The following is a 24,809-nucleotide window of genomic DNA, read 5'->3' as shown; positions in this document are numbered from 1 at the left end:
GTCCCCTGGACTGCAAGGAGGTCAAATCAGTCAATCCTCAAGGAAATCAACCCTGAGTGCTCATTGGAAGGACAGATACTGAAGCTGAAGCTCAAATATTTTGGCCACCTAATGCGAAGAGAAAACTCTCTGGAAAAGACCCTGATGCTGGGAAAGACTGAAGGCAAAAGGAGAAGGGGATGGCAGAGGATGAGATGGCTAGATAGCATCACTGATGCAATGAATATGGACTTGAGCATGCTCCGGGAGAGAGTGCAAGACAGGAAGGCCTGGCGTGCTATGGTCCATGGGGTCACGAAGAGTCGGACACGACTGAACGACTGAACAACAACAATCACTGCTACCCTCCCAGGCTGCCTGCACTTCCTGATCTGAAAAGGCCCTATGGGAGGAATTACCTCATGGTGCCTTTCACTGGGCTTTCAGCGAAGTGAAGGAAGCTGAGGAGGCTACAGGCTGCTGGAGAGATGATTGTACAATGAAAAACAGGACACTTATGCTCACTCCTCAGCCACCTCCTAAGTCTAAGGTAAGCCCAAAACCCCAAATCCAACCCATGAGAATTTCTCTGAAATCTCTTCATCATTTTTTCCCCCGAAAGCAATTTCTTTTCTATCAAATTAATTGAGAACGGTCGAAAAAAATGTGGGATGAATTTTCAGCACAGCAGTGCTAATTTATATGGCAAGGTGCAAATTTAGACATTCTTACTGTAACTTAAATGGAAATACATGACATCTCACCATAGTGGGGAACAGCATGACCAAGTGACTTGGGTATCTGCTCAATCTGCTGCCCAGATGCTCACTGCTGATTGTCAGTTTCAAGGTTCCTGCTCTCCTTTCTTCTTAATATTATCCGCATTTTATTGGGTTTTGTTTTTAGTTTATATTAAACAACAAATAGTGCCATAACAAGAAAAAGACAAACTAAAATAAGGCTGATAGGAGGAGAGAGCTATAGGCCAGCGTTCATAGTGTTTGTTCATTTTCAGTTACAGAGATCTCATCAGCAAAATACCTTTAGGGCCCACTAAGCATAGTTTGGTATAGCCTCATGTCTAGTTTCTGTAATCTACAGTAGGTACCTAGTTCACCCTGCTTTCTCTTCTTATGGTTCTTTAACTGGGCAGCCCTTTAAACAGAGGATGCCTTCAAATAGAGGATGCCTTCCAACAGAGGACTGTCCTCTGTAAAGTAGGTCACCTGGCCACCCTAGCATCACCAAAAAATAGGAAATGCATCACTTAAAAAAGAAAAGAGGAAGCAGACACAGAATTGCATAAAAGGTATATATGCTAATGTACATTTTTCTCCCTCTCTCATAATACCATTCCATGAAGCTGATTGGTGGGAGATTTGGGACAGATAAAAGGAAGGGCATCTTCCCACTGCACTTATTTAAACTATGGAATGCACTCCCAAGAGATGTAGTGATTGCCCTTACTTTGGATGGCCTTAAAGGGGGTAGACACATTCCTGGAGAAGGCTATCAATGGCTACTAGTCCTAATGGCTCTATGGTGCCCCGAGTATCAGAGGCAGGATGCCTATGTGTACCAGTTGCTGGGAACATGGGCAGGACATGCACTCATGTCCTCCTTGTCGGTTTCCCGTGGGCAGCTGGTTGGCCACTGTGAGAACAGAATCCTGGAATAGATGGATCTTGGTATGATCTAGCATGGTTCTTCTTATGTATATGTATAGATGCAAATTTAGAAATTATTACTATATTTTAAATTCAAATAACAATACCATACATCTCACCATAGACATGTGTGCCTGCTTAGTTTTCTGTCCAGGTGCTACTGTTGATGGGGTCCCTCAAGGGCCCTCCTATTCCTTCTTTATCCCCAGATATTTTGGCCTCCAACTCCCATCATCCCTCCCCATTGTCTATGCTGGCCAGAGCTGATGGGAGTTGTAGTCCAAACCATCTGGAGGGCCACTAGTTACCCACCCCACCCTTTCTTTATGTTCTTTATTTAAACTTGACTTGAACAGGACAGCTCTTCAAATAGAGGGCTGGCCTCTGGCTCTGACAGCCCTTCAAACAGAGGACTGCCCTCTGTAAAGAGGACACAGAGCCACCTGAGGCAGAAGTGGCAGGCACTCTATAGGCCCTGCCATTAGGCAGAGTGAGATGCTACCTTGGGCAGCAGATCTTGGGTGTCATGAAATGGAAAGCAAATTGTTAGTTGATTTATCATTATTTTATTTTTTACTGTTAGTCAGGGGGGAGATGTTTATGGAGTTTTCTCCCTCAGGTGCCAAAATAACTTGGCTGGCCTTGGGTGCTAAGCACCTTTACTTGGGCTGGGGGGCGGGCATGCTATTTGCTGCTCTGCCCCAGGCAGCAAAGTATTTTGGGTTGGCCCTGTGCCGTCCCGCACCGAGCATGTTTTCCTAGGCCTGGAATTACCAGTTCCAGAATCCCCAGTAGAAATTATGCAAGCAATGGCCCCTTGCAGCAGAGGAAGGGGGGAATATGGTGGAACTTGAGGTTTGAGGCAAGCAGGACTCTGGTCATCTCAAACCTACTCATGAGAATTCAAACAGAGGCACTTGCTTATCTGAGGGCCCCTATTCGAACCCTCACAACATCCTTACATTTTGATTGCAAGTTCATTGAGGGTGGGATGAGGTGTCTGTTCTTGGTACTCCATAAAGTGCCATGGCTGGCTAGGGGATTCTGGGAATTGTAGTCCAACACATATGGGGGGCACTAGGTTGGGGAAGACTGTCGTAGACGGCTTAATAATGACATTTTGAAGATGACAATCTGTGATGCTACCACAGCAACTCACAAGAAGACAACTGCTCTCATGTAACCACTGGTTAGAAACTGAAAGTTTCCACTGGAATTATAATGTTCAAAAGCAGAAGGATTTTAAAGAAAAAGGGGACAGAGAGTTTAATGTACATTATTAGCCACACTGGTGAGCTAACACATCACACCTGAGAGCTGGCTTATTTCCAGAGAGGGAGAGAGAGAGGAGTGTGTCTTAATTTGCAGGGCAAATGAGGACAGTGAGGTGTGGAAGCTGCAATTAGAAAACAAGCTAAATTACCTTGTTTGTCAAATCCATTCCCCGACATCCCTTTTAACCTCCTTCTGATTGAGGGATTTTAACGGCAAAAAGGAGAATTGTTGGAATGGTCTTGTCTGGCCTGGATCACAAGCGTGGTGCAGCTCAGTGGAATCCTGCTCCAGAAGGAATGATTCCTCTGAGATGAGTGAAATGCCATCAAGGCCACTCAAGTGCTCTTGAACTCGAGACTGTCTTTTCAAATGACATCCACTCGCTGGTTTAGAAGCTCCCAACGAGTAAGAGACTTCCTTCCTTTGCTTAATTCAGGGGTTCAGAACCATTTTTCTGTCAAGGACTGCATTCCCTCGTGGGCCAGCTCTCAGGCGCCACATACCTGTGACAGGTGGGGCTGAAGCCAGTGGTGAGCAGGGGCCTGGAGCAAAAAGTAGCCAGGGCCACCCTTTTCTTCTCTCTTTCTGCCACCCTCTCTCTCTCTCTCTCTCTCTCTCTGCCATCGCCTTCTCTGTCTCCTTCTTCCCTGCCTAGCTGGCTGCTGGGAGGAAGGACAAATTACTCTGGCCAGAGCTCTGAACTGATCACTTGCAGAGAGCTTTTCATGTTAAGCCAAGGGCCACAGGTTGTTCTCTTGTGGCTTAAATTCTTGTAATGGTTGTAATTGCACCCTTTTCGGCTATTGGGCGGTATAGAAATGAAATGAAATAAATAAATAAATAAAATTTTCTGGGACAGCCAACCAAACCTTGCATCTCATTTTCAACCTGAATTTTTCTGACTTCACATGCCAACTTTAAAAGAAGCTCCATGTCTTCACTTCAGGATGTTGTTTATACTGGCAGCCAACCATCACTAAGGTTTGTGGTAGGCATCAGTATAGAAACACAATTAAAATAAAATATCCAATCTACCCTCAAATCAGGCCAAGTTTAAATTCCTGCTAAATTTGAGCCGCACACCTAATTAAATCCTGGCCACAAGAAGCCAGTCCAGATGGAAAGCTACTGCACCACTTCAAAAGCAGTGTTCTTTGCATGACGTTGCTGCCCAAACCTAGAGAGAAGTTGGAATAATCAAGATGGAGGAGGATAATGTAAGCCATCTTGGGTTCCTTGCAAGAGGAAAAAAGGCAGGATATAAATGCAATAATAAATTAAACAAAAAAATAAATAAATGTCATTCTTGGTAGACTGAAAAGATAACAAAAGCTCTTAGGGAGGAAGATGTGGTAGCTCAGCTATGGCCTCTATTCATGGCCTCTCCCTTTCCTGAGCAATGGGAAGTTCAGGATATCCTAGAAGATGCTCTGAAAAGGGATCACGTTGGAGGGGAGGGCAAACTTGTGGTGTTTTATAAATAATTTTCTCATTTGCAAATGTACAGACTGAGCAGGTATTAGGTGCAGAAGCAAGCATGCTGGCAGACAATAGTGGTTACCCAAATTTTAACCCAGCTCCAAAGCCAAAAACAGGTGCCTCTCAGTTCTCCTAGCAGTTTCCCAGAGCAGAAACAAAAAACCCAGGTCTCAGCCCCATACTGCCAGCTAGGTGTGACTCAGAGTCAAGGTACCTGGAACGAATTCCTATTATGGCCTCCCCTCCCATCAACCAGGCTCCACCAAGCCCAGGAAGAAAGACATTTCTTCCCTTTGTACAACAGCTTCATAACTCCCAATAATATTTTAGACTACTGAACGGACCCAGCTTCTCATGGGCTAGAGTAGCCCTTAGTTTGATACAGTCAAGCCTTCAAGAAAACTTACACAGCTGTCAGAGTTGGGCGCACTGTGTCCACCCCTTCTGAGTGAAACCATACTTGCTGGTACCCCAAGGCATGGGCCATGCCACAGTGTACCCCTAGAGCCCCCTGAGGGGCTCTCCTGAGTGGGGGCCTGCCCCACAGGAGTGGGGAGGGAACAGACCTATAATTCTGTCCCGTGGCCAACTAATCTCCCCTAGCTTCAAACTGTATAGACTGCAAAGCTATAGGTCCCCAGTGGCTGAAGATGGTACTACAGGCCTCAGCCACATTTATACATTAAAATTAATTAAAATTAATTAATGCATTTAAAAAACAAAATAACCCTGAGGTGCACACCCATAGGGTCCCCTGAGAATGGATGCCATGTTTCAGATGTCTAGGTTTCATGGTCTTGGGACTAAGGCACAGAAGGACAGACAGACAGACATTCTCTTTTATTATTATAGATTTCCTGTGGGCCACGGGCCACATATAGCCCTTGGCTCATGGACCCCAGGGCATACCACCCACTCTTCCCCACCAGGGAACATTTCCGGTGGGAACAGATACTGCAGTTTCTCCACTGCTAATAGCTCCAGTTGCAGTCTGTTCATATTCTGCTTGCAGGTCCATTTGGGAGTCACAATTGGAAGTGTCAGGCCTAATCTTCACGATTTGGGTGGGGGTGGAGAGGAGGAATCATTAATCTGCCTGAAAGCCAATCACAGTTTCTTCTATAGAGAAAGCCCCAAGAATCTCTGATCAGCACATCAGGTGTAAATCCCCCCCACCCCCATATACTGAAATACAGTTTCAGCCGTTGCCCAGTTTGGATTACTGTTCAGGAGTATGTCTTCAGTTCCCGTGCCTACAACAAAACACACGAGACGATTTATCTTAGCCTACTTTTAAATTAAAAAAGAAAATCTTAGCAACTATGGATTTCCCCCCTGCAATGTCTCTCTTCCATTTGTCTGCACAGTTCTGTAGAGTAGCTGAAGATCTAAAGGGAACAGTCTGTAGAAACAATGCTGCCAAGTGGACACCGTCTCAGATGCATGGCTCAGATCTTCCTTGAGAGGATGATGGTGATGGGGGGTTTTAAAGTAAAAGAAGAGGAACTCAGCTTTCACAAGGAGCAGGAGGAAGAATGGGCCCCCGACATGTACCATGGGAAGCCTTACAGCACCCTTCCCCAACCTGGTGCCCTCCACATATGCTGGTGTCAGCCATCCTGGCCAGGGATGATGGGAGTTGTAATCAAATATATCTGTAGAGCACCAGGTTGGAGAATCTTGCCTTACAGGCAGTGGTGTAATGGAGACAGGGATCACAAGGACATCACACCAGCACTTTTTGATTAGCAGGGATCCTGACATCACCTGCCACCCCCTCCTCAGAATTCCCTGTTCCCTCTGAGCTTAGCTGCACTTCTCACAATAGCGGGGGGGGGGGGGAATGGATTTTCCCAACAACCATATATTGTTCCCTGTTGCAATGCCCAGTATTTTGGGGTGGCTTGGTCTTGAATAGGCAGTTAAGACCCATTCGCTTCACAAAAGACCTGCCCTCGGAGGAGGTGAAAATGGCTAGCACTGGTGTCTTGATGTGGATCAGCATAGCTGCCTGCAATTCTGGACTCTCCTTGGGGGTGTGGCTATGATAACTGTCATGGTGAGTGCCTGCATTACAAAATGTACCACTGCTTACAGGCACAAAGAGACCCCTACAGTCAAAACCTCTCAACTATCTCTACTTCAAGCAAGGAGCAACGACACACAGATGTTCATTGCCCTCTCTTTCTTCTTTGTTGCGTTCCCTTGTTCCCTTATCCTTAGTAATAAATAATGTTGTTCTTTTTAATGCCACTCCTCCTCCCTGAAAATCTAAGACCGCCCCCTCAAATGAAAGCTTTACTTTCCCTCCCCTAAAGCTGAGCAGATAATTACACTGACATATCTTGTCAGACACTCTGCTGCAGAATCTTGGGGCCACTTCAAAGAAGGCACCTTTCTATCATTCCCCCTGCTCCGCTTTACTGATGGTAATATTGAGCAGGCCCCTCATAAGGATCTTCAGAACTGTGGGGAGTGGGGGAATCAGGCATTTGTTCAAATCAGGCACAGTGAATGAAGAACAACCCAGCCGCCACACTTCATCCTCCCTCTCTTCTCTTAGTCTAAGACAGCCTTCCCCATGCAGGTGCTCTCCAGATGTGGTCATGCTGGCTATACATTATGGCAATTGTGTAGGCCAACACATCTGGAGGACACCAGGTTGGGAAAGGCTGGTCTAGGAGAAACCTTGCTGCAGTTAGGAGTCCTACCAGGAAGCTCTTTATAATCCTGTTGATCAACCTAATTTTGTTACCAACATCCGTGCAGAGCCTAATTGTGGTTAAGCAGATGTATGGGAAGAGAAGCCCTCTTCTGAGACACACCGTTCCCTCCCTGTGTCCAAACCCGCTCCCTCTGTCACTCATGGATTCCTTGAGTATTAATCATGCAGTTAATGTTCCTTACAGATTTCCAATTTCCCCTTTTTAATGAATCTATAGTTCTTTAAAAGAAATGCCTGTCAAGAAAGAAAAAAAAGAAAGAAAGCCATAGCAAATTAGTTTGCGCAGTGATCTTCATTTTGGAAGAAAGATTTGCAGGGTAGTGGTTGGGCAGGAATGATGAAAAGAAAGTCAAGTGGTGGCGTCTTGATCAAATGGGAAAAAGTCTCAGTAACAAGCTGAAAATGGATCATAACTCACAGCTCTCCCCCCCACTCAACTCTGACCATGCCTATGTACATTCAAACCTGTTTCTCCCATCTAGAAGTGTCATTACGGAATCACTGACCTCATACATAGCACTTGGGCTGTGGCTTGTATTTTGATTAATTTTATGATGGGCTTCTCTTTTGGGTGAGGGAGTGGGATATTGGCCTCCCCCCAAAGTTAACCTCCCCCAAAAGTTCCCCCCCAACAAAACCAGATCCTACATGAAAAGCCAACACAAATACACATAAACACCAATGCCAATCTCCCATAAGTAATACCATTTGTAATGTTCTAAACAGTTTTTTCGCCCCAGAAGCTGTCATGGATAGGATGGTGTAATAAGCTCAGCAGTTACTACAGCTGTGAAAATGGTTACTACAGCTGCAGTAACGCATTGCGTGCAGACAACCCTTTATCAGAGACAGGGCCCTTTTGGTGCTGGAGCCCAGGCTGAGGGCTTCTTCCCTAGAGATGTTTGCCAGACATCTACCCCTCTCTCCTTTGGGGCAGGGAGGAGCAAGTTAAAACCATTTCATTTGGTCATGTATTTGGAGAAGATCAGAGCTGAGCTATAGGGAGCCATTACACATAAGCCAGGAACCAGGAGTCAAGCTGGGAGTCAAGGCCAGGAATCAGAGAACAAGTCTAGAGCCAGGAGAAGAATAAGGGGGCATATATTTCATCAAACTGATGTCCCAGCCTGAACAGGAAGCATTTATAGTCCACCTTGTTAAGGAGAGCCAATAGGCAGGCTGGATGGGAACTCTTTACTACTTGGGAGGTGTTGGAGGGGAACCTCTGGCCAGTGGGCCTGATCTAGCCACACAAGTTTCTCATCCGACTCAGAGCCTCTAGTGGGTGGGGATTTGCCACTTTTCCCAGCGTCAGCTGAGTCTGTTCACATGGCGCATGCCGCCCCCATGGGGAAGATGTGTGGCATGTGAAGCTGGGGGACTTGGCTGGCACCGGGAGGAGCAGCCATTCTTCCCAGCACTGGGCGCTTTCTCTGTGCTGAGGGAGGCACAGAGGCAAGGAGAAAGAAAAAAGGGTGCAATGGGGCAATGAGTTCAGTGGGTGTGCCCCCCCCAAAGCTGGTTCCCTTTCCGCTCCCCTTATTTACCACCTAGGGAAATGCTCTAACCCAGAGGTGAGAGCTCAGTTCAGTTCTGATACTGATCATAAGTTCTGATACTGAACATAAAGGCTCAGAAAGTGCTCAGAGAAACCCTGTATTGAAATTCTAAGTGTATACCTTTTGCACTTGGCTCTGGTTGGTGGATCTAGAAAAGAACAAAGTAGATCTGACAAGGCTGAAATCCGCCCACCTCTGTTCTAACCTGTAGCCCTGAGTGACTCACCACTCCATGCTGGGCGGGGGCGGGGGAGTGAGGGCACAGGAAGTCTTTTATGTTGTTGCTTTATGGCAGTTTTGATATTTCAGTCATTTGGTCATTGCATTTTTATTACAAATGATTTTTATGAGCTGCCAGAGAATGTTGAGTAGAAAGGTGCTGTATAGATATTCTAAAGAAATAAAATACAATGGCAAGGTGGTAAATTACTGAGATGGGCATGTAACCCTATGGGAAGATGGTGGCCTCTAACATCCTGCCAAGGGGAGAGAAGGATGTTACTACTCTGATACTTCTCAGATCTTTGTGCACTGATATGTAGTAAAATTCTCCTTGCCACCTCACAGGGCCATACATATGGCAGTTATCTCACATGGTCACAGTGTGCATCTTAAGAAGTTATCACTTAGTAAATTGTCTTTTCTTTTCACATCGTATCAAGGTACAGAGCTGGGGGGTTTGATCTGTCTCCTTCCTGTTTGTGCCTTAAGCAAACAACACATATGGTGAGGGAAGTGGTTAACAACACAGCCACGAACAAGTCCAGTAACCCAACGCTTTCTCCGTGGGTTTTTGTTTTTATGCAGAAAAGTGCAGCCAGGCAGAACTAAAACAAATTGCCTGAATTCCCTAGAGAAAAGACAGAAGAAAATTTCCCAGCAACTTTCTCCTGCTGACATGCATGAGTACAAATATGGATGAAATGCAGAATGAGTGAGCTGCAAAACCAGTAAAAAGGTGAAACAAATAGCCATCTTTGACTGGGGCAGGGCAGGGGGGGACTTACCAATTGGAGACACCAAAGAGGTCTGGGAAAGAAAATGTAAAACACAAGAAACGCAGATAGGGGGATAGGGCCAACACAAAACATCTTTTTAATATATGAACATGTAACTGGATATCGTTACATATCGTTACAAGGTAACGATCTCCAGCAAAGGAGATCGTTAACTTGTCGTGGTGCTGGAGCTTGAGCATCTCAATGATGACATGAGCAAAACCGTGAAGGGACACCCAAATTGGGAAGGTCAGAGAGGTCAGACTAAATACGATCCCTGGGGAAGATAACGGCAACCCTCCCCAGTATTCTTGCCATGAAAACTAAATGGATCAGTACAACCAGAGATATGTCGGTATACCATCGGAAGATGGGACTCCCAGGTCGGAAGATGGTCAAAATACTACTGGGGAGGATAAGTTCAACTAGCCCCGGATGTGATGACACAGCTAGCTCAAAGCCGAAAGGACGGCTAGCAGCCGATGGTGCTGGTGGTGAACGACGAATCCGATGTTCTAAAGATCAACACACCATAGGAACCTGGAATGTAAGATCTATGAGCCAGGGCAAATTGGATGTGGTTATTGGGGAGATGTCAAGATTAAATATAGACATTTTGGGTGTCAGTGAACTGAAATGGACTGGAATGGGCCACTTCACATCAGATGACCACCAGATCTACTACTGTGGACAAGAGGACCACAGAAGAAATGGAGTAGCCTTCATAATTAATCATAAAGTGGCTAAAGCAGTGCTTGGATACAATCCAAAAAATGACAAAATGATCTCAGTTCGAATTCAGGGAAAGCCATTTAACATCACAGTGATCCAAATATACGCCTCAACCACAGATGCTGAAGAAGCAGAAGTAGATCAGTTCTATGAGGATCTGCAGCACCTACTGGATAATACGCCAAAAAGATATGTTATTTTCATTACAGGACACTGGAATGCTAAGGTGGATAGTCAAACGACACCTGGAATTACAGGCAAGCATGGTCTGGGAGAACAAAATGAAGTGGGGCATAGGCTGTTAGAATTCTGCCAAGACAACTCACTGCATAACCAACACTCTCTTCCAACAACCTAAAAGACGACTTTATGCATGGGCTTCACCAGATGGTCGACACCGAAATCAGATTGACTACATCCTTTGTAGCCAAAGGTGGCGGACAGTTGGTAAAAACAAGACCTGGACCTGACTGTAGTTCAGATCATGTACTTCTTATTGCACAATTTAGAATCAGACTAAAGAGAATAGGGAAGATCCACAGATCAGTTGGATATGAGCTCACTAATATTCCTAATGAATATGCAGTGGTGGTGAAGAATAGATTTAAGGGACTACATTTAGTAGATAGGCTCCCGGAAGAACTATGGACAGAAGTTCGCTACATTGTTCAGGAGGCAGCAACAAAAAACATCCCAAATGAAAAGAAAACCAAAAAGGCAAGATGGCTGTCTGCTGAGACACTGGAAGTAGCCCAAGAAAGAAGGAAAGCAAAAGACAACAGTGATAGGGGGAGATATGCCCAATTAGGTGCAAAATTCCAGAGGTTAGCCAGAAGAGATAAGGGATTATTTTTAAACAAGCAATGCGTGAAAGCGGAAGTAGATAATAGAATTGGAAGGACAAGAGACCTCTTCCAGAAAATTAGAAACATCGGAGGTAAATTCCAGGCAAAAATGGGTATGATCAAAAACAAAGATGGCAAGGACCTAACAGAAGCAGAAGAGAGCAAGAAAAGGTGGCAAGAATATAAGGAAAATCTGTATAGGAAGGATAATAATATCGGGGATAGATCTGACGGTGAGGTCAGTGAGTTAGAGCCAGACATTCTGAAGAGTGAGGTTGAATGGGCCTTAAGAAGCATTGCTAATAACAAGGCAGCAGGAGACAAAGGTATCCCAGCTGAACAGTTTAAAATCTTGCAAGATGATGGTGTCAAGGTGATGCATGCCACATGCCAGCAAATTTGGAAAACACAAGAATGGCCAACAGATTGGAAAAAATCAACCTATATCCCCATATCAAAAAAGGGAAACACTAAAGAATGTTCAAACTATCGAACAGTGGCACTTATTTCACATGCCAGTAAGGTAATGCTCAAGATCTTGCAAGGTCGACTCCAGCAATTCATGGAACGAGAATTGCCAGATGTACAAGCTGAGTTTAGAAAAGGCAGAGGAACTAGAGACCAAATGGCCAATATCCACTGGATAATGGAGAAAGCCAGGGAGTTTCAGAAAAACATCTATTTCTGTTTTATTGACTATTCTAAAGCCTTTGACTGTGTGGATCATAACAAATTGTGGCAAGTTCTTGGTGGTATGGGGATACCAAGTCATCTTGTCTGCCTCCTGAGGAATCTGCATAATGACCAAGTAGCAACGGTAAGAACAGACCACGGAACAAATATTTGGTAACTGATCTGCAAATTTTCAAGTGGCACATGTATGGCACTGTGCAGCACATACAAGAAATGGGGAACATGGAAAAGGCCAGCCAGACCAGGAAAGTGTAGCTGTCACATCTACATGCAGGTTATCAGCCACTTCCTACTGAAATTTCATCTCTGAAGCATGAGTAGAACTCCCCCTGTCAAACTTTGGCTGCTGAAAGTGTAGTCTTGCTGAAGACAACCCATGGTTCATAGATGGCAGGCATTAATCTATCAGTGATTTCCTTGAGGAATGACAATGTTTTACAGAACACTGTAAATGGCATTAAGATCAAATACACATTGATAATTTAAGACAGGGGTCCCCAACGCAGCACCCCGTGGGCACCTCCACTGCTGCCCACAAAGGGCCCCCAATGTCAAGGTGGACACTGAGCCCATAGAATCCCAGAGTAGTTCTAATTCTGAGGAAGAGGAGCTGCTCCTGGGAGAGGAGCACACTCCTCTTTCCCAGGGCCTACAGTGGCAGAGATTCCTCCCACCGGCATTCCTAGCTTAGATAGCAGTCCTGGGAGTGACAGAGCGTGGGAAGCAGACTTGCTGGACGCGCGACGCCAATGCAGGGAGCAGAACCAAATGGAGGGCGCGGAAAGGAGGCGTAGTGCCCGGCTGGCGCGCAAGCAACGGTTGCACCCAGAGGATCCAAGGGAAAAGGGAAGGTACTCTCCCTAGCCGGTAAGTTCAGGGTCTGCCAGTGATTCTCCTTCAAACAGGGACCAACTGTTCCAACTTAGGGCATAGGTACTCTGCAGCTCATAGCTAGTTGCTAACAGTAGAGTTGTTAAGTTGTAAAAGAGGAATAAAGCTTTGAAAAGAATCCCTTTGTCTGTGTCTGGACTTGGCTACTGGATTAGACTGAAAGAGGCCTCCAAGGAGCCCTTGACACCCAACGTCCCACAAGGGTCTCACAAAACTTTTTGTTAAAAAAAATTCCCCGTTATTTTAATGTATGTACATGGATTTGTATATATCCATAGCAATGAATACATATGAAATGTATACAGCTTTCTAGCAATTATACATAGGCTTCAACAAAAGTGGATCAACTATCCAAATAAGTATCCATTTGAAGGTGGTGTCTATGTGCCACCCATTCAAATATAGGAAGCGTTGTAAGATCCTCAATCCATTGTATAGGAGGTGAGTGTTATTCTTCCAGTGTTGCAATATCAGTCTTTTAGCTGTCAAAAGGGTGCAGAGAGTCCATTTACCGACTATTAGTTAATTTCCATGAAGCAGGTAAATAATTAAAAAAAGCATGTATGTATGTATTTATTTGCATTTATATCCCACCTTTTTTCCTTTTGCAAGGAACCCAAGGCAGCTTAGATTATCCTCCTCCTCCTCTCCATTTTATCCTCACAACAACAACCCTGTGAAGTAGGTTGGGCTGAGAGTCTGCGACTGGCCCAACGTCACCCAGTGAGCTTCCATGGCCAAGTGGGGACTAGAACCCAGATCTCCCGACTTCCTGTCCAACACTCTAGCCACTACACCACACTGGTGTACATCAGTGAATATTAAAGACTGTTCCAGTACAAAATTTATCTGTGTTATAACATCCGCCCCAAATGAAGCAACTACTGGATATTGCCAAAACATATGTTTAAAAGAAGCATTAGCTGTATTGCGCCACCAGCAATTAGCTGAATTGGACAATCCCTTATTAAACAGACATTGTCCAAAAGACATGAAACAAATATTTTTGCTGACTAAGACACAGCCTAAGATCCACAGACACAAAAGGTAGGTGCCAAAGCGGCGATCCGCTGATTAGGTATTTTGTGGTGGTACCCACAGCAGCTTCTCAAATTCCCAAATGTGCCCATGGCTCCAAAAAGGTTGGGGACCCCTGATTTAAGAGCACTCTCCTTTCAATAGAGCAGTTCCACTTGTCACTTTTGTGGCATGACCAATTTTTTTAATGGACTTGTCGTCTAACAATGGTTAAGCTATGGTTTTCATAATGTAAGTACAAGCATCGAGTACAAAACGAAGGCTACAATCCTAAATGCACCGGGAGTAAGTCCCATTTAACTTAATGGGGCTTGCACCTGAGTAGACAAGGACAGGACGTTATAAATGAAAGAAACCAACCCAGAACAGGGCTGGGCTTCCATTATTTCCTTTCCCCTTCCCACTCTCATCATGCTTTACTCAAGCCCTCCTCACTGTCTCTGTGCCTTCCACTCCCTCATGTGTCAGTCCTTGTCAAAACACATTTGAAATTCCTAGGACACCAGCGATCACGGAAAGAATATGAGTTATGTCTATTCAAGCCTATGCAAGTGTGCTCAATTTGCAGAACACATTCTAGCCACAAAATTTATATTTCCTCAGCAAAAGGCAATTTGAGTCCATTGTTAAGATGTGGCAATTAGGCTAAATATAAGCTTTGTAACACAGCTTGGAAAAAGACTGATGCCAATCAGAATGACAGATAGTGAGATCTACACAAACACACACACACACACTTCCGTGGCCAATTCCAAATATTGCTGCATAACTTGAACATGTGAAAGTTCTAAGATAGATCATTGTAAATATTATCACTTCTGGACACTTTGCTCTTAAGTTAGTAGGGCTGCATTCACACATAATGCTAAGCCATGGTTTATGTCAAAATAGTTTGTTGCTTTCACCATCGTCTTGCAGATGAGCAAACAAACCACAGATTGTTTTCCTTATTTCTAGTTTGTTTCTCTCCTGCCATTTTGCCAACCTTCAGAGTGGTTTTGTTTTCCAGCTGCTTTTGCTGGGTGCCTCTGTTTCAGGGTAGACTGCAGCACAAACAAGAAAGTAAACTATGGTTCTGGGTTCAGACATCACATCAAGCCATGGTTTAAAGAAGCCAGACTTTGTAAGCCAACAGCAAACCATGGGTTGCATCTATGGTTTATGGCTGGTTAACAAACCATTGTTTGTTTGCAGAGATGAGTTCAGACACAACAAGAAGCCAGGTTTCAACAAACCACATCATGGCTTAGCATTATGTGTGAACCAGGCCTATGTCTTACTAAAATACTTGACTATGCTTCAGTTTAGTTGTGACAACTGGCCCCTGAGAAGTGAGAAAGTCTTTGTGTTGTGCTACGTCTTTTGTGTTTGTGTTGTGTTACTTCTTTATTTTCACACCTTATATTTTATTGAAGGGTAGGGCACCGTTTTTTTCTTTTAGGGGCCATTGATCTACTGGAAAAAAATCAATTCACACACAAGTAATGGAGAGCTTTGAAGGTTCTAGCCACTGACCTGATCTCTGCTTTCAAAGGTGTCCATCTTCAGGTGGGAGGCTGTGCAGCAATGGGCACCCTCTCACCTGAAAACAGCTTTGAAGGTGTGGACTGAGCCATGCTTTCAAAGGCATCCGTGGGCTCGATGAAATTCAGCAACAGGAGGGAGCCAGCACCCAGGCTGCAGGTATCAATTTTTTTGTATCCGACTTGGATAACAGCAGCTGGAGTTTTACATTTTTCTCTTTTGTATTTTCATTTGTTGTTACGGAACCCCTCTTTTATGCAATATATAAACGGTCATTCAGAGTTCAGTGAGCAGGTGGGATTTGAACCCAGTTCCGCACATCACACGCTACGTATTGTTGGACTGTACTTGCTGCTCATAAAGCTGTCTGAACAGAACACACAAACAGTTTGGGTTATCAAATACAGGGATTTTTATATATTACCTGTACATTGGAGTGGTCCTGGGAAAAACCCTTGCCCGCATGACGTCACGCACTGGCCATCCTTCCACCGCAGTGAACCTTGGCACGAAATACACGCAAACCCATCATTGCAAGTAGAGCATGACTTCTTGCAAGCTGCCCAAGACAGGAAAACAAGAGAGGAAAGAGTATCTTACAAAATGGAAATCTGCAACTGGCTACCTCTAGGCCAAATCTGCCTACTTTGTGGAATAATCCTCCACACCCTCCTTGATGTGGCCTTCCAGTTGCTGATCAGGGATCTAAAACATCATACAGATATCAGCAATGCTGAGGAAAGGCTACACTCTGGGTGATGTTTCTGAGTAGCAGAGGTTAGACTGAGATCAGAATGGCCCCTTCTCTGTTGTCGTTTTGGTCTACCAGGTTTTTTAGTATATTTTAACCTTGCTAATATTGGGCAGTACCCTATACAGCACTAATGCTAACTAGGGATGTCAGAGGAATTCCATCCAGGGGGGTGAAATCATTGAGCTTTAGTCAGCTCAGCCCCCCAGACTTCAGCTTGCTTTCCCAACTTGATCTGCATTGAGTCAGGCCAGCCGCGGATTTCCAGGTTGTTGGTTTTTTATTTGTATAAAGCATTTTGCACAAGTTACAGCCATGATCTGTGCAAATTACACAAATTTCAGCCACAATTTGTGCAAATTACACAAATTGCAGCCGCAATTTGCATAATCTGTGTCAACTGCAGCCTCAATTTGCATAAGTTGCATAAATTGCTGCTGAAATTTATGCATATGGTTTTTACAGGGAAGAAAAAAACAGAAAAAGGTCCCAGATTTCAGGAACGAACCCCTGGCTCAGCTTGCAAATGCGCAGAGTCAGGGGCACCGCAGGAATCCATCAGAACCAAAAAAAGGGTCAGATTTCCTGGTGGCAGACATCCCTAGTTCTAACATAAATTACATTGTGCTAGTGTAAGCTACGTCTAGCCATTAGAGTCTACCACACTATTGACAGTGCAGTAGTTTACATTAGCGCAACATGATTTATGTTAGCGCTAGTGCCAGATAGGATATGGCCCTACAGATTTTGTTTTAACTGTTTCACTCTGGTTTTTAATGCGCTCTGTTTTTTAACTGCACTGAGATTTTATTGCTATTGTAAACTGTCTTGGGGGTCTTTGTTAGGGCCCCAAAGCAGTATTTTTTTTAAAAAAACATCTTCAGAATATTTTTCACTCTTCAACACGCAGGATCGTTGGGCACCCACCCCAAGCACCACCCACAGAGCAAGACAACGTCGACATCACACAAAGAGCTGGAGGCAGACATTACCTATGCAAAGGCCAGCATCCCGATAGAATCCAGATCCACAGCTGGCTACACAGTGCCCATTCTTCAGCCACCTGGTTGCATCACGGCAGACATCACAGTGGTCGAAAGACCGCGAGCAGCTCAAGCAGTCTGAATGGCACTGACCTGGCATGAAGGAGGGAGAACTCTGTTTTGGTGCATCTGAGTGCATTATGCATATGCATGCATACACACAGATACACATTCCTACACAATGTAAAGAAGCAAATCATGTCCTGCAGCCGTGGTTTTCAAACTGTGTTCCTCTGCGGTTCCTTAAATAGGTTTCGAATGAGGAAATCACTGATGGCAAATGGGTTTCTCTAAAAACCAGCTTGCTGAGAACTCCTCTAAGCTCTAGGAGAATGTTGGGTGTGTTATAGATATGCATGGGGGTGAAATCCATTTGCTTCACATTAGGAACATGTGGCAAAGGAAACAGTGGTGCTACAGTGCTAGCGCCACTGAAGTTGCATCAGTCTAAACCATCTTGGAAAATACATTGCATTAGCAAGTGCTATCGACGTTCAAGCATTGGTTCATACTAGCGCAACATCCATACCGCGTGCACCATGACACCGTTGGATCCTTCCCATAGGAAGCTGCCTTATGCTGCGTCAGACCATGTGTCAATCCAACCTAACACTGCTGACACTGACCGGCAGCAGCAATTTTATGATGCAGTTCTCTGATAAAAAAAAAACTATGTATAAAATGCATACATTCCGTGAACCTGTGTACAAAAATGCACAATTAAGGGGAAATTGTGTACAAAAAGGCATATATTAGGGGAAATTGCTAGCAACATTACACATATATTAGTGGAATTTGTGTACAAAAATGCATATACATTTTTGTGAGCCTAAAAATGCATACAAATGTTCGTTTGGACTTTTTTTTAAAAAAGCACACTAATGCAGAAAGGGAACAGAATTAAGTTTTGCTGGAAGGAAAGTGAATGTTACAGAAAGCGAAACAGAGAGATTCATCCATCCCTAGTTCTAGGCCACACTTACCAGGCCAGCTAATAGTGAGCCAGAAGGTTTATGTTTCAATCTCATCTTAGCTCTGAATGCACTTAAGTAGCCTTAGGCAAGCCCCCCCCCCCCCACACACACACACACTTCTCTCATTTTCTGCCCCAGCTGCAAGATGGAGATGATCAAGCTGACCTACCACCTGGCAGAGTTGTTATAAGGCTTGTTATGAGGTAAAGTATATTAAGGTCTTTGAGCACTTATGAACATGAATGGTAAATATGATTATTAGAATGTACCCAGGATGTCCTGAAATGTACAACACATCACAGCAGATGTATGGGGGAGCTCCTATGCAGGCAATTCACATGGAAATAGTTCCCCGAGTGTAAGAGGTTTAAAAACTACTGTATTACAGTAACTACAGATACTGGTTCTCATAATGCTCTGTGATGTGGCTTGGGTTGCAGGGTTCTGCTATGGATCAAGATCTGGAGCAGGAGGCAGATTAGGTCAGATTTCTCAGGAAGCAAGACAAACAGAGATCAGCACCATGGAAAGCTCCAAGCGGTGCTAGGGCTAGAAGCTAGACAGGGTTGCTGTTGTTCGAACAAGGATCAGAGCAAGACTGAAGTTTAAATAGAAGTGTTGCTGGATTTAGGCTGGTTGGCACCGCCTCCATGCTGAGGCTTTGTTCCTTAAAAGGGTCTGGCCTATTTTAGCAATCTCAGGCTACAACAATGTGGGAGTAGCTGTGACCTGCTGGTTTCTTCATGGCCGGAGTCCTCAGAGTCTGATCACAGTAATGCAACCTCCTCTACGTGCAGGAGAGATGACCCCTGCAGTGCTTCTGCAGAACTGGGTCCTAGGGAGGTGGAACCCTCACAATACCTTTCCATAGCTGAGTCTTCTCCCAGAACCATTAACTCTGGGGCCTCCTCTTCTGAGGACAAGGGACCAAAATCCTCTGAGGAAAAGGGGTCTTGAATCCTTCAAAGACAAGGGGTCAGAATCCACCAAGGACAAGGGATCAGAATCCTCCAAGAACAAGGGGTCGGAATCCTCCGAGGACAAGGGGCTCAGAATCCTCCGAGGACAAGGGGCTCAGAATCCTCCGAGGACAAGGGGCTCAGAATCCTCCGAGGACAAGGGGCTCAGAATCCTCCGAGGACAAGGGGCTCAGAATCCTCCGAGGACAAGGGGCTCAGAATCCTCCGAGGACAAGGGGCTCAGAATCCTCCGAGGACAAGGGGCTCAGAATCCTCCGAGGACAAGGGGCTCAGAATCCTCCGAGGACAAGGGGCTCAGAATCCTCCGAGGACAAGGGGCTCAGAATCCTCCGAGGACAAGGGGCTCAGAATCCTCCGAGGACAAGGGGCTCAGAATCCTCCGAGGACAAGGGGCTCAGAATCCTCCGAGGACAAGGGGCTCAGAATCCTCCGAGGACAAGGGGCTCAGAATCCTCCGAGGACAAGGGGCTCAGAATCCTCCGAGGACAAGGGGCTCAGAATCCTCCGAGGACAAGGGGCTCAGAATCCTCCGAGGACAAGGGGCTCAGAATCCTCCGAGGACTAGGGCTCAGAATCCTCCGAGAAAAGGGGGTCGGAATCATCCGAGGACAAAGGGGTCAGAATCCTCCGAGGACAAAGGGGTCAGAATCCTCCGAGGACTAGGGCTCAGAATCCTCCGAGGACTAGGGCTCAGAATCCTCCGAGGACTAGGGCTCAGAATCCTCCGAGGAAAGGGGGTCAGAATCTTCCAAGGACAAGGGGTCAGAATCCTCTGAAGAAAGGTGGTCAGAATCCTGTGAGGACAAGGGGTTGGAATCCTCTGAGGACAAGGGTTCAGGGTCTTGGTTTCCAACACTAGGGGCAGTCCAAACTGCCACAATGGGGGACCCTGTGATTCTTCTTCCCTTGAAAACAGCTTCCCTACGATGAGTGATCCCTACATGGTCCATGATGTTCCAACACACTTAAGTCCACATGGACCTCTCCCACCACCACAGTATTAAGTCCTCCATCGCCCCACTCAGCATTTCTGACAGCTATTGGAAAGGAGTACAGAGACTCCCAACATGATGACAAAATCCATGTTGTAACCCACGGGTGTTGAACCTCAGGCCCACGGACCAGCTCTGGCCTGCCTCGGGTCCCAATCTGTCCCTCCAGGGTTGCCCAAATGGCCATGCTCCCTTGCCTTGGTCCCACCCCTTTGCACCAACTGCCAATGGTCTGGTGGTCCCCTGGCTTTTGTGCGGGTTTCCTTTTTCCATTCTGAAAGGCCTCCCCTAAGGCTGAGTTCCTGGCAGCAAGAGCTTTGAGCTAAAACATGTTGGTATTTTGGGCATTTTGGCCACTCCCCTTTTGCCTTTGGCCCTGCCCACCACTGGAATGCAGCCCAGAAGAGCTTCTCCAAAATTGAATTTGGCCCTCAGACTGAAACAATTTGGACACCCCTGTTGTAAATGCTTCTAAGGGCCAGGCAGAGATAGTTTGCCACAAGAGGACAGTTTTTGCAGCATCTTGACAGCAATTATATTCTAGTACCTGCTAGAAACAGGGTGTGAAGCAGGGGGTGCAGTAAGCCTCAGGCCTCTTTGGCTTCACCGGGAGGGAGTGGGGGTTATTCAAGCCCAGGTCCTCCCTGGCAAGGGAGACATGGAGCTCCTTCCTGTTGAGGCTTCCCCTTCCTCTGCCTCACGTAGGTTACCAGCCACTGCCATTTCTTGGCTCCCTTGCCTTACTCATATGTTTTACTACTTTCTTATTTGATTGTTGTACGAATTCTTTTGTAAACCGCCATGGCTGCCTCCATAAATACTATAAATAAATAAAATATATAAAGAAGAAGGGATTTGCTCACAGATGAGCTTCTGTTCATGAGGAGGCCTATCTCAAGTTCAAGGGAACCAGCCAATGGGAGAAGCGAATTGCCCACCAACTCCACAGATGGGCTGCGGCTTCCCCTGTGATTCCGCTCTCTGCTCAGCCCCTCTGCTTCTTCTTCCTCCTTCCCACCACCACCACAGACAAACAAAGCCCTGTGAGGAGAGACTGAAAGAACTGGGCATGTTTAGCCTTGAGAAGAGAAGACTGGGGGGAGATAGGATAGCACTCTTCAAGTACTTGACAGGTTGTCACCAAGAGGAAGGCCAGGATCTCTTCTCAATCATCCCAGAGTGCAGGACACGAAGTAATGGGCTAAGCTGCAGGACGCCAGATTCCGGCTGAACATCAGGAAAAACTTCCCGACGGTTAGAGCAATACGACAATGGAACCAATTCCCTAGGGAGGTGGTGGGCTCTCCCACACCGGAGGCATTTAAGATGAAGCTGGACAGCCAACTGTCAGGGATGCTTTGACTTGGATTCCTGCACTGAGTAGGGAGTTGGACTCAATAGTCTTATAGGCCCCTTCCAACCATACTATTCTATGATTCTATGAGACCCCACTCCTGCATCTGGGGTTATCAGCAAGATGCCATATGGACTACCAAACACCCACACACAGTGAAAACCCATTTTTTAAAACATTCAGGCAGTCATTTTGAAGTTATTATTATTTATTTCATCTATTTATATATCACGATTATATCTAAAAAGACATTTCAAAGCGGTTTACAACATAAAAGTTTAAAATTCAGAATGTCCACAGTTAAAACATTTAAAGACAGAATACAAAGCAGCTCAGTTAAAAACATTTAAAACAAGAAAAAAAACCCATTCTCAATTAAAACCCTTAAAATCAGAGAACTATCAAATCCACAAAATGGGCAGCACAATCAGTCAGGGGAGGGTTGGGTGAAAAGATAGGTCTTTAACTGGCACCTAAAATATGCCACATTTGGCACCTCCTGAATACTGGGGGGAGGGGATTCCACAAAGCAGGTGCCACCATGGAGAAGGCCCACTTCCAGGTTGCCGCCAGATGGTAACCTGCAGTTTGCTGTACAACCAGCCAGGTTTCCTCCCATGATCTTAACGACAGAACAGGTCAATATCAAGGAAGGCGGTCTACCAGGCAAGCTGGTCCCAATTTATGGACAAGCAGAGACTGTGTGGGTCGATATTTAGAAGTTTGTGTTGTTGTTTTAATCCCTTGTTTCTAAGCCTAAGGTCCCTGTTCTGAGCCTCCAGGGATATGGTGGGTTAGAAACCTAAAGAAACAAAGAGTAGGTTAAAGATCATGCAGATACCTGGCTTGCACTGAGGGCAACATTCTCCTGACACAGCTACAGCCACGCTGCCTGAGGGACAGGTTGGACAAGATCGAGAGTAGCAGACCACTTCCGAGTCCTGACATTCGCATTCCTGGCACAGGCCTTCCTTCCACTTTTCACCGCCCTACACGGGAAAACGTTACAGGCTATGAAATATTGTGACTTTCCAATACTATCTGTATACTATACTCATCATCTAAGACCCTCCTCTGAGGGAGGATCAAAAGGTGGCAACAAGGGAGAGGGTCTTCTTGGTTGCGGCCCCTTGATTATGGCACAATTTCCCCAGTGAGGCCCACCTGGTGCCAGCATCATCATCACATTGGCACCAGCTTAAGACCTTCCTCATCTCTCAGCCATTTGGCAGCATATGTTAACATTTAATTTTGGTCTTGAGGGTTTTATTGTTGATTGTGAAAATCTATTTATATGTTTGTATGTAAATGTTTTTATATATTATGTACAATATTGTATTCTGAAGGTTTTTAATCTCTGTAAACCGCCCAGAGAGTTTACAGAGATTACGTTTCTGGGTGGTACAGAAACGTAATAAATGAATGTTGAACTAACCCTCTCAGCACTGTCCCTGCATTTGCATGTTCTAGAGAAGTCAATGGTGCTGTCAGGGCAGGACTTTGGGGCAAAAGCTAGGGCCCTCACTCAGCACAATGCACAGGAGGTCCCCCAGACACAGCACGGCTGATCTACCTCATGTTGAAGTGAAGCAATACACAATTCTATCTAAAGAGGAGGAGGGGCATAAGACACAGAGTCTAAAACAAGGATCTGATGTCAGGATTGATTCTGAGCATGGGGAGATAGTTAGCAGCTCAGATTCAAAAGAGGAACAGCCAGAACCGGGGGATGCATTTTCCCAAGCCAGTTCAGATATGGGTAGGTGTGCTTCTCAGGTTACTAACTCCCAGATGGCCGGGCCTGAAGAACCCCCCCTTGCTCCCCTCTGTGAGAAGCCAGGAGGAGGAGACTGGGGGCTGTGACCTAAGAGATGCTAGACTGCGGCACAGAGCTAAGAGGAAAACGTCAGGGGCGGAGCTCAGACGGTCAACCCAGCTTGCGATGCATGAGAGGCGACATAGGGAAGCATCACTGGAAGGGCGGGGCATCCCTCCTTAAGTTAGTCTAGCCAGCAAGCCTCACTTCAAACTGCAAGCAACCTCGGCAAAAAGGCTGTTTCCCATTTGAATCCCCTCAAGGCATTCCTTTGTAGCCTGAGAGTCTTCGAGGATTTGCATCTGTAATGATAATGAATTAAAGGCGTGAGACTGAAGCCTCTCTATTGGTGTGTGTGAGAGCATAAGGAAAGAGGGGGCCCAAGGAAAACGTGACATGTTGAACCTCTTTCACATTACACCAGTACTTTTCCAGCTGCACTGGCTGCCTGTCCATTTCCAAGCCCGATTCAAAGTGCTGGTATTAACATTCAAAGCCCTAAACAGCTTGAGGCCAGGTTATCTGAAGGATCACCTCCTCCCATATGTGCCTGCTCAGATCCTAAGATCATCCTCAGGGGTCCTTCTCCAGGAGCCCCTGCCAAAGGAAGTGAGGCGGGTGACTACCAGGAAGAGGGCCTTTTCTGCTGTGGCCCCCTGGCTGTGGAATGAGCTCCCTAGAGAAGTTCACCTGGTGCCAACATTTGTTCTCCTTCCGGTGCCAGGTGAAGACCTTTTTATTCTCCCAGTATTTTAGCATTTTAGCTTCCTAATCTTTTAGCTCTGACGTTTTAAATCTGTATTTTAAATCTGCATTGCTGCTAGGTTTTATTCTGGTTGTACTGTTATATTGTGGTTTTAAGCTTTCATATTTTATAGTGTTTTATGCTGCACTCTGTGGTTTTAATTTCTGTGAACCACCTAGGGAGCGCCAGCTATTGTGGGGTATAAAAATGAAATGGAATGAATGAATGAATGAATGAATGAATGAATAAATAAATAAATACATTTCAGAGTGAGGGCCGAATTCCAATTCAGACTTGCTCTTGGGGGCCACATTCCAGTGCGGGGGCAGGGGGACAAAGGCAAAAGGGATGGGGCTAACATTACAAAAAATACCAGCATATTTTAGCTTAAAGTTCTTACAGCCAGCAACTAAGACTTAGGAGAGACACTTCAATCATCTAGAAGAGGGGGTAAACTGCACAGAAGCCAGAAATGATTGGTGGTCAGGGGAAAGGGAGTGGGGGTATCTGGGAAACCCTGGAGGCTGGACTGGGACCCCAGGCGGGCTGTATTTGGCATTTGGGTCTGCATCCCTGGTCTAAAACTATTCACCTGCACCACTGGAGAAGTGCTATTGGATGCCTCACCCAACTAGTCCAGGGTTGCAAAATCAGCATCAACAACTCCACTACCTCCACCGCCTCACCCACCCAGACTCCACAAGAAACATCCCCCTGTGCTTCCAGAAAGAAGAATTTGTGCTGCAGGA

The 24,809-nt window shown here is 45.6% G+C and overlaps 1 protein-coding gene across 1 annotated transcript in view; it reads right to left on the bottom strand.

Moving 5' to 3' along the window:
- The window catches only part of FRAS1 (Fraser extracellular matrix complex subunit 1), a 381,912-nt gene that overhangs the window by 195,934 nt on the left and 161,169 nt on the right, over window positions 1-24,809 (bottom strand). Inside the window, exons 11-13 of the mRNA XM_084855428.1 lie at window positions 22,341-22,488; window positions 17,149-17,292; window positions 15,830-15,964 (exon numbers count right to left, since the gene is read on the bottom strand). Coding sequence (XP_084711554.1) covers window positions 15,830-15,964; window positions 17,149-17,292; window positions 22,341-22,488 — 427 coding nt within the window. The remainder of the gene's footprint in view (window positions 1-15,829; window positions 15,965-17,148; window positions 17,293-22,340; window positions 22,489-24,809) is intronic.

The sequence above is a fragment of the Heloderma suspectum genome, chromosome 5, assembly GCF_057233095.1.
Source record: "Heloderma suspectum isolate Gila_16-S chromosome 5, 16-S_ref, whole genome shotgun sequence".
Classification (NCBI taxonomy): domain Eukaryota; kingdom Metazoa; phylum Chordata; class Lepidosauria; order Squamata; family Helodermatidae; genus Heloderma; species Heloderma suspectum.
The sequence above is the reverse complement of the archived record's forward strand: the minus strand, read 5'-3'. Positions and strand labels throughout refer to the sequence as shown.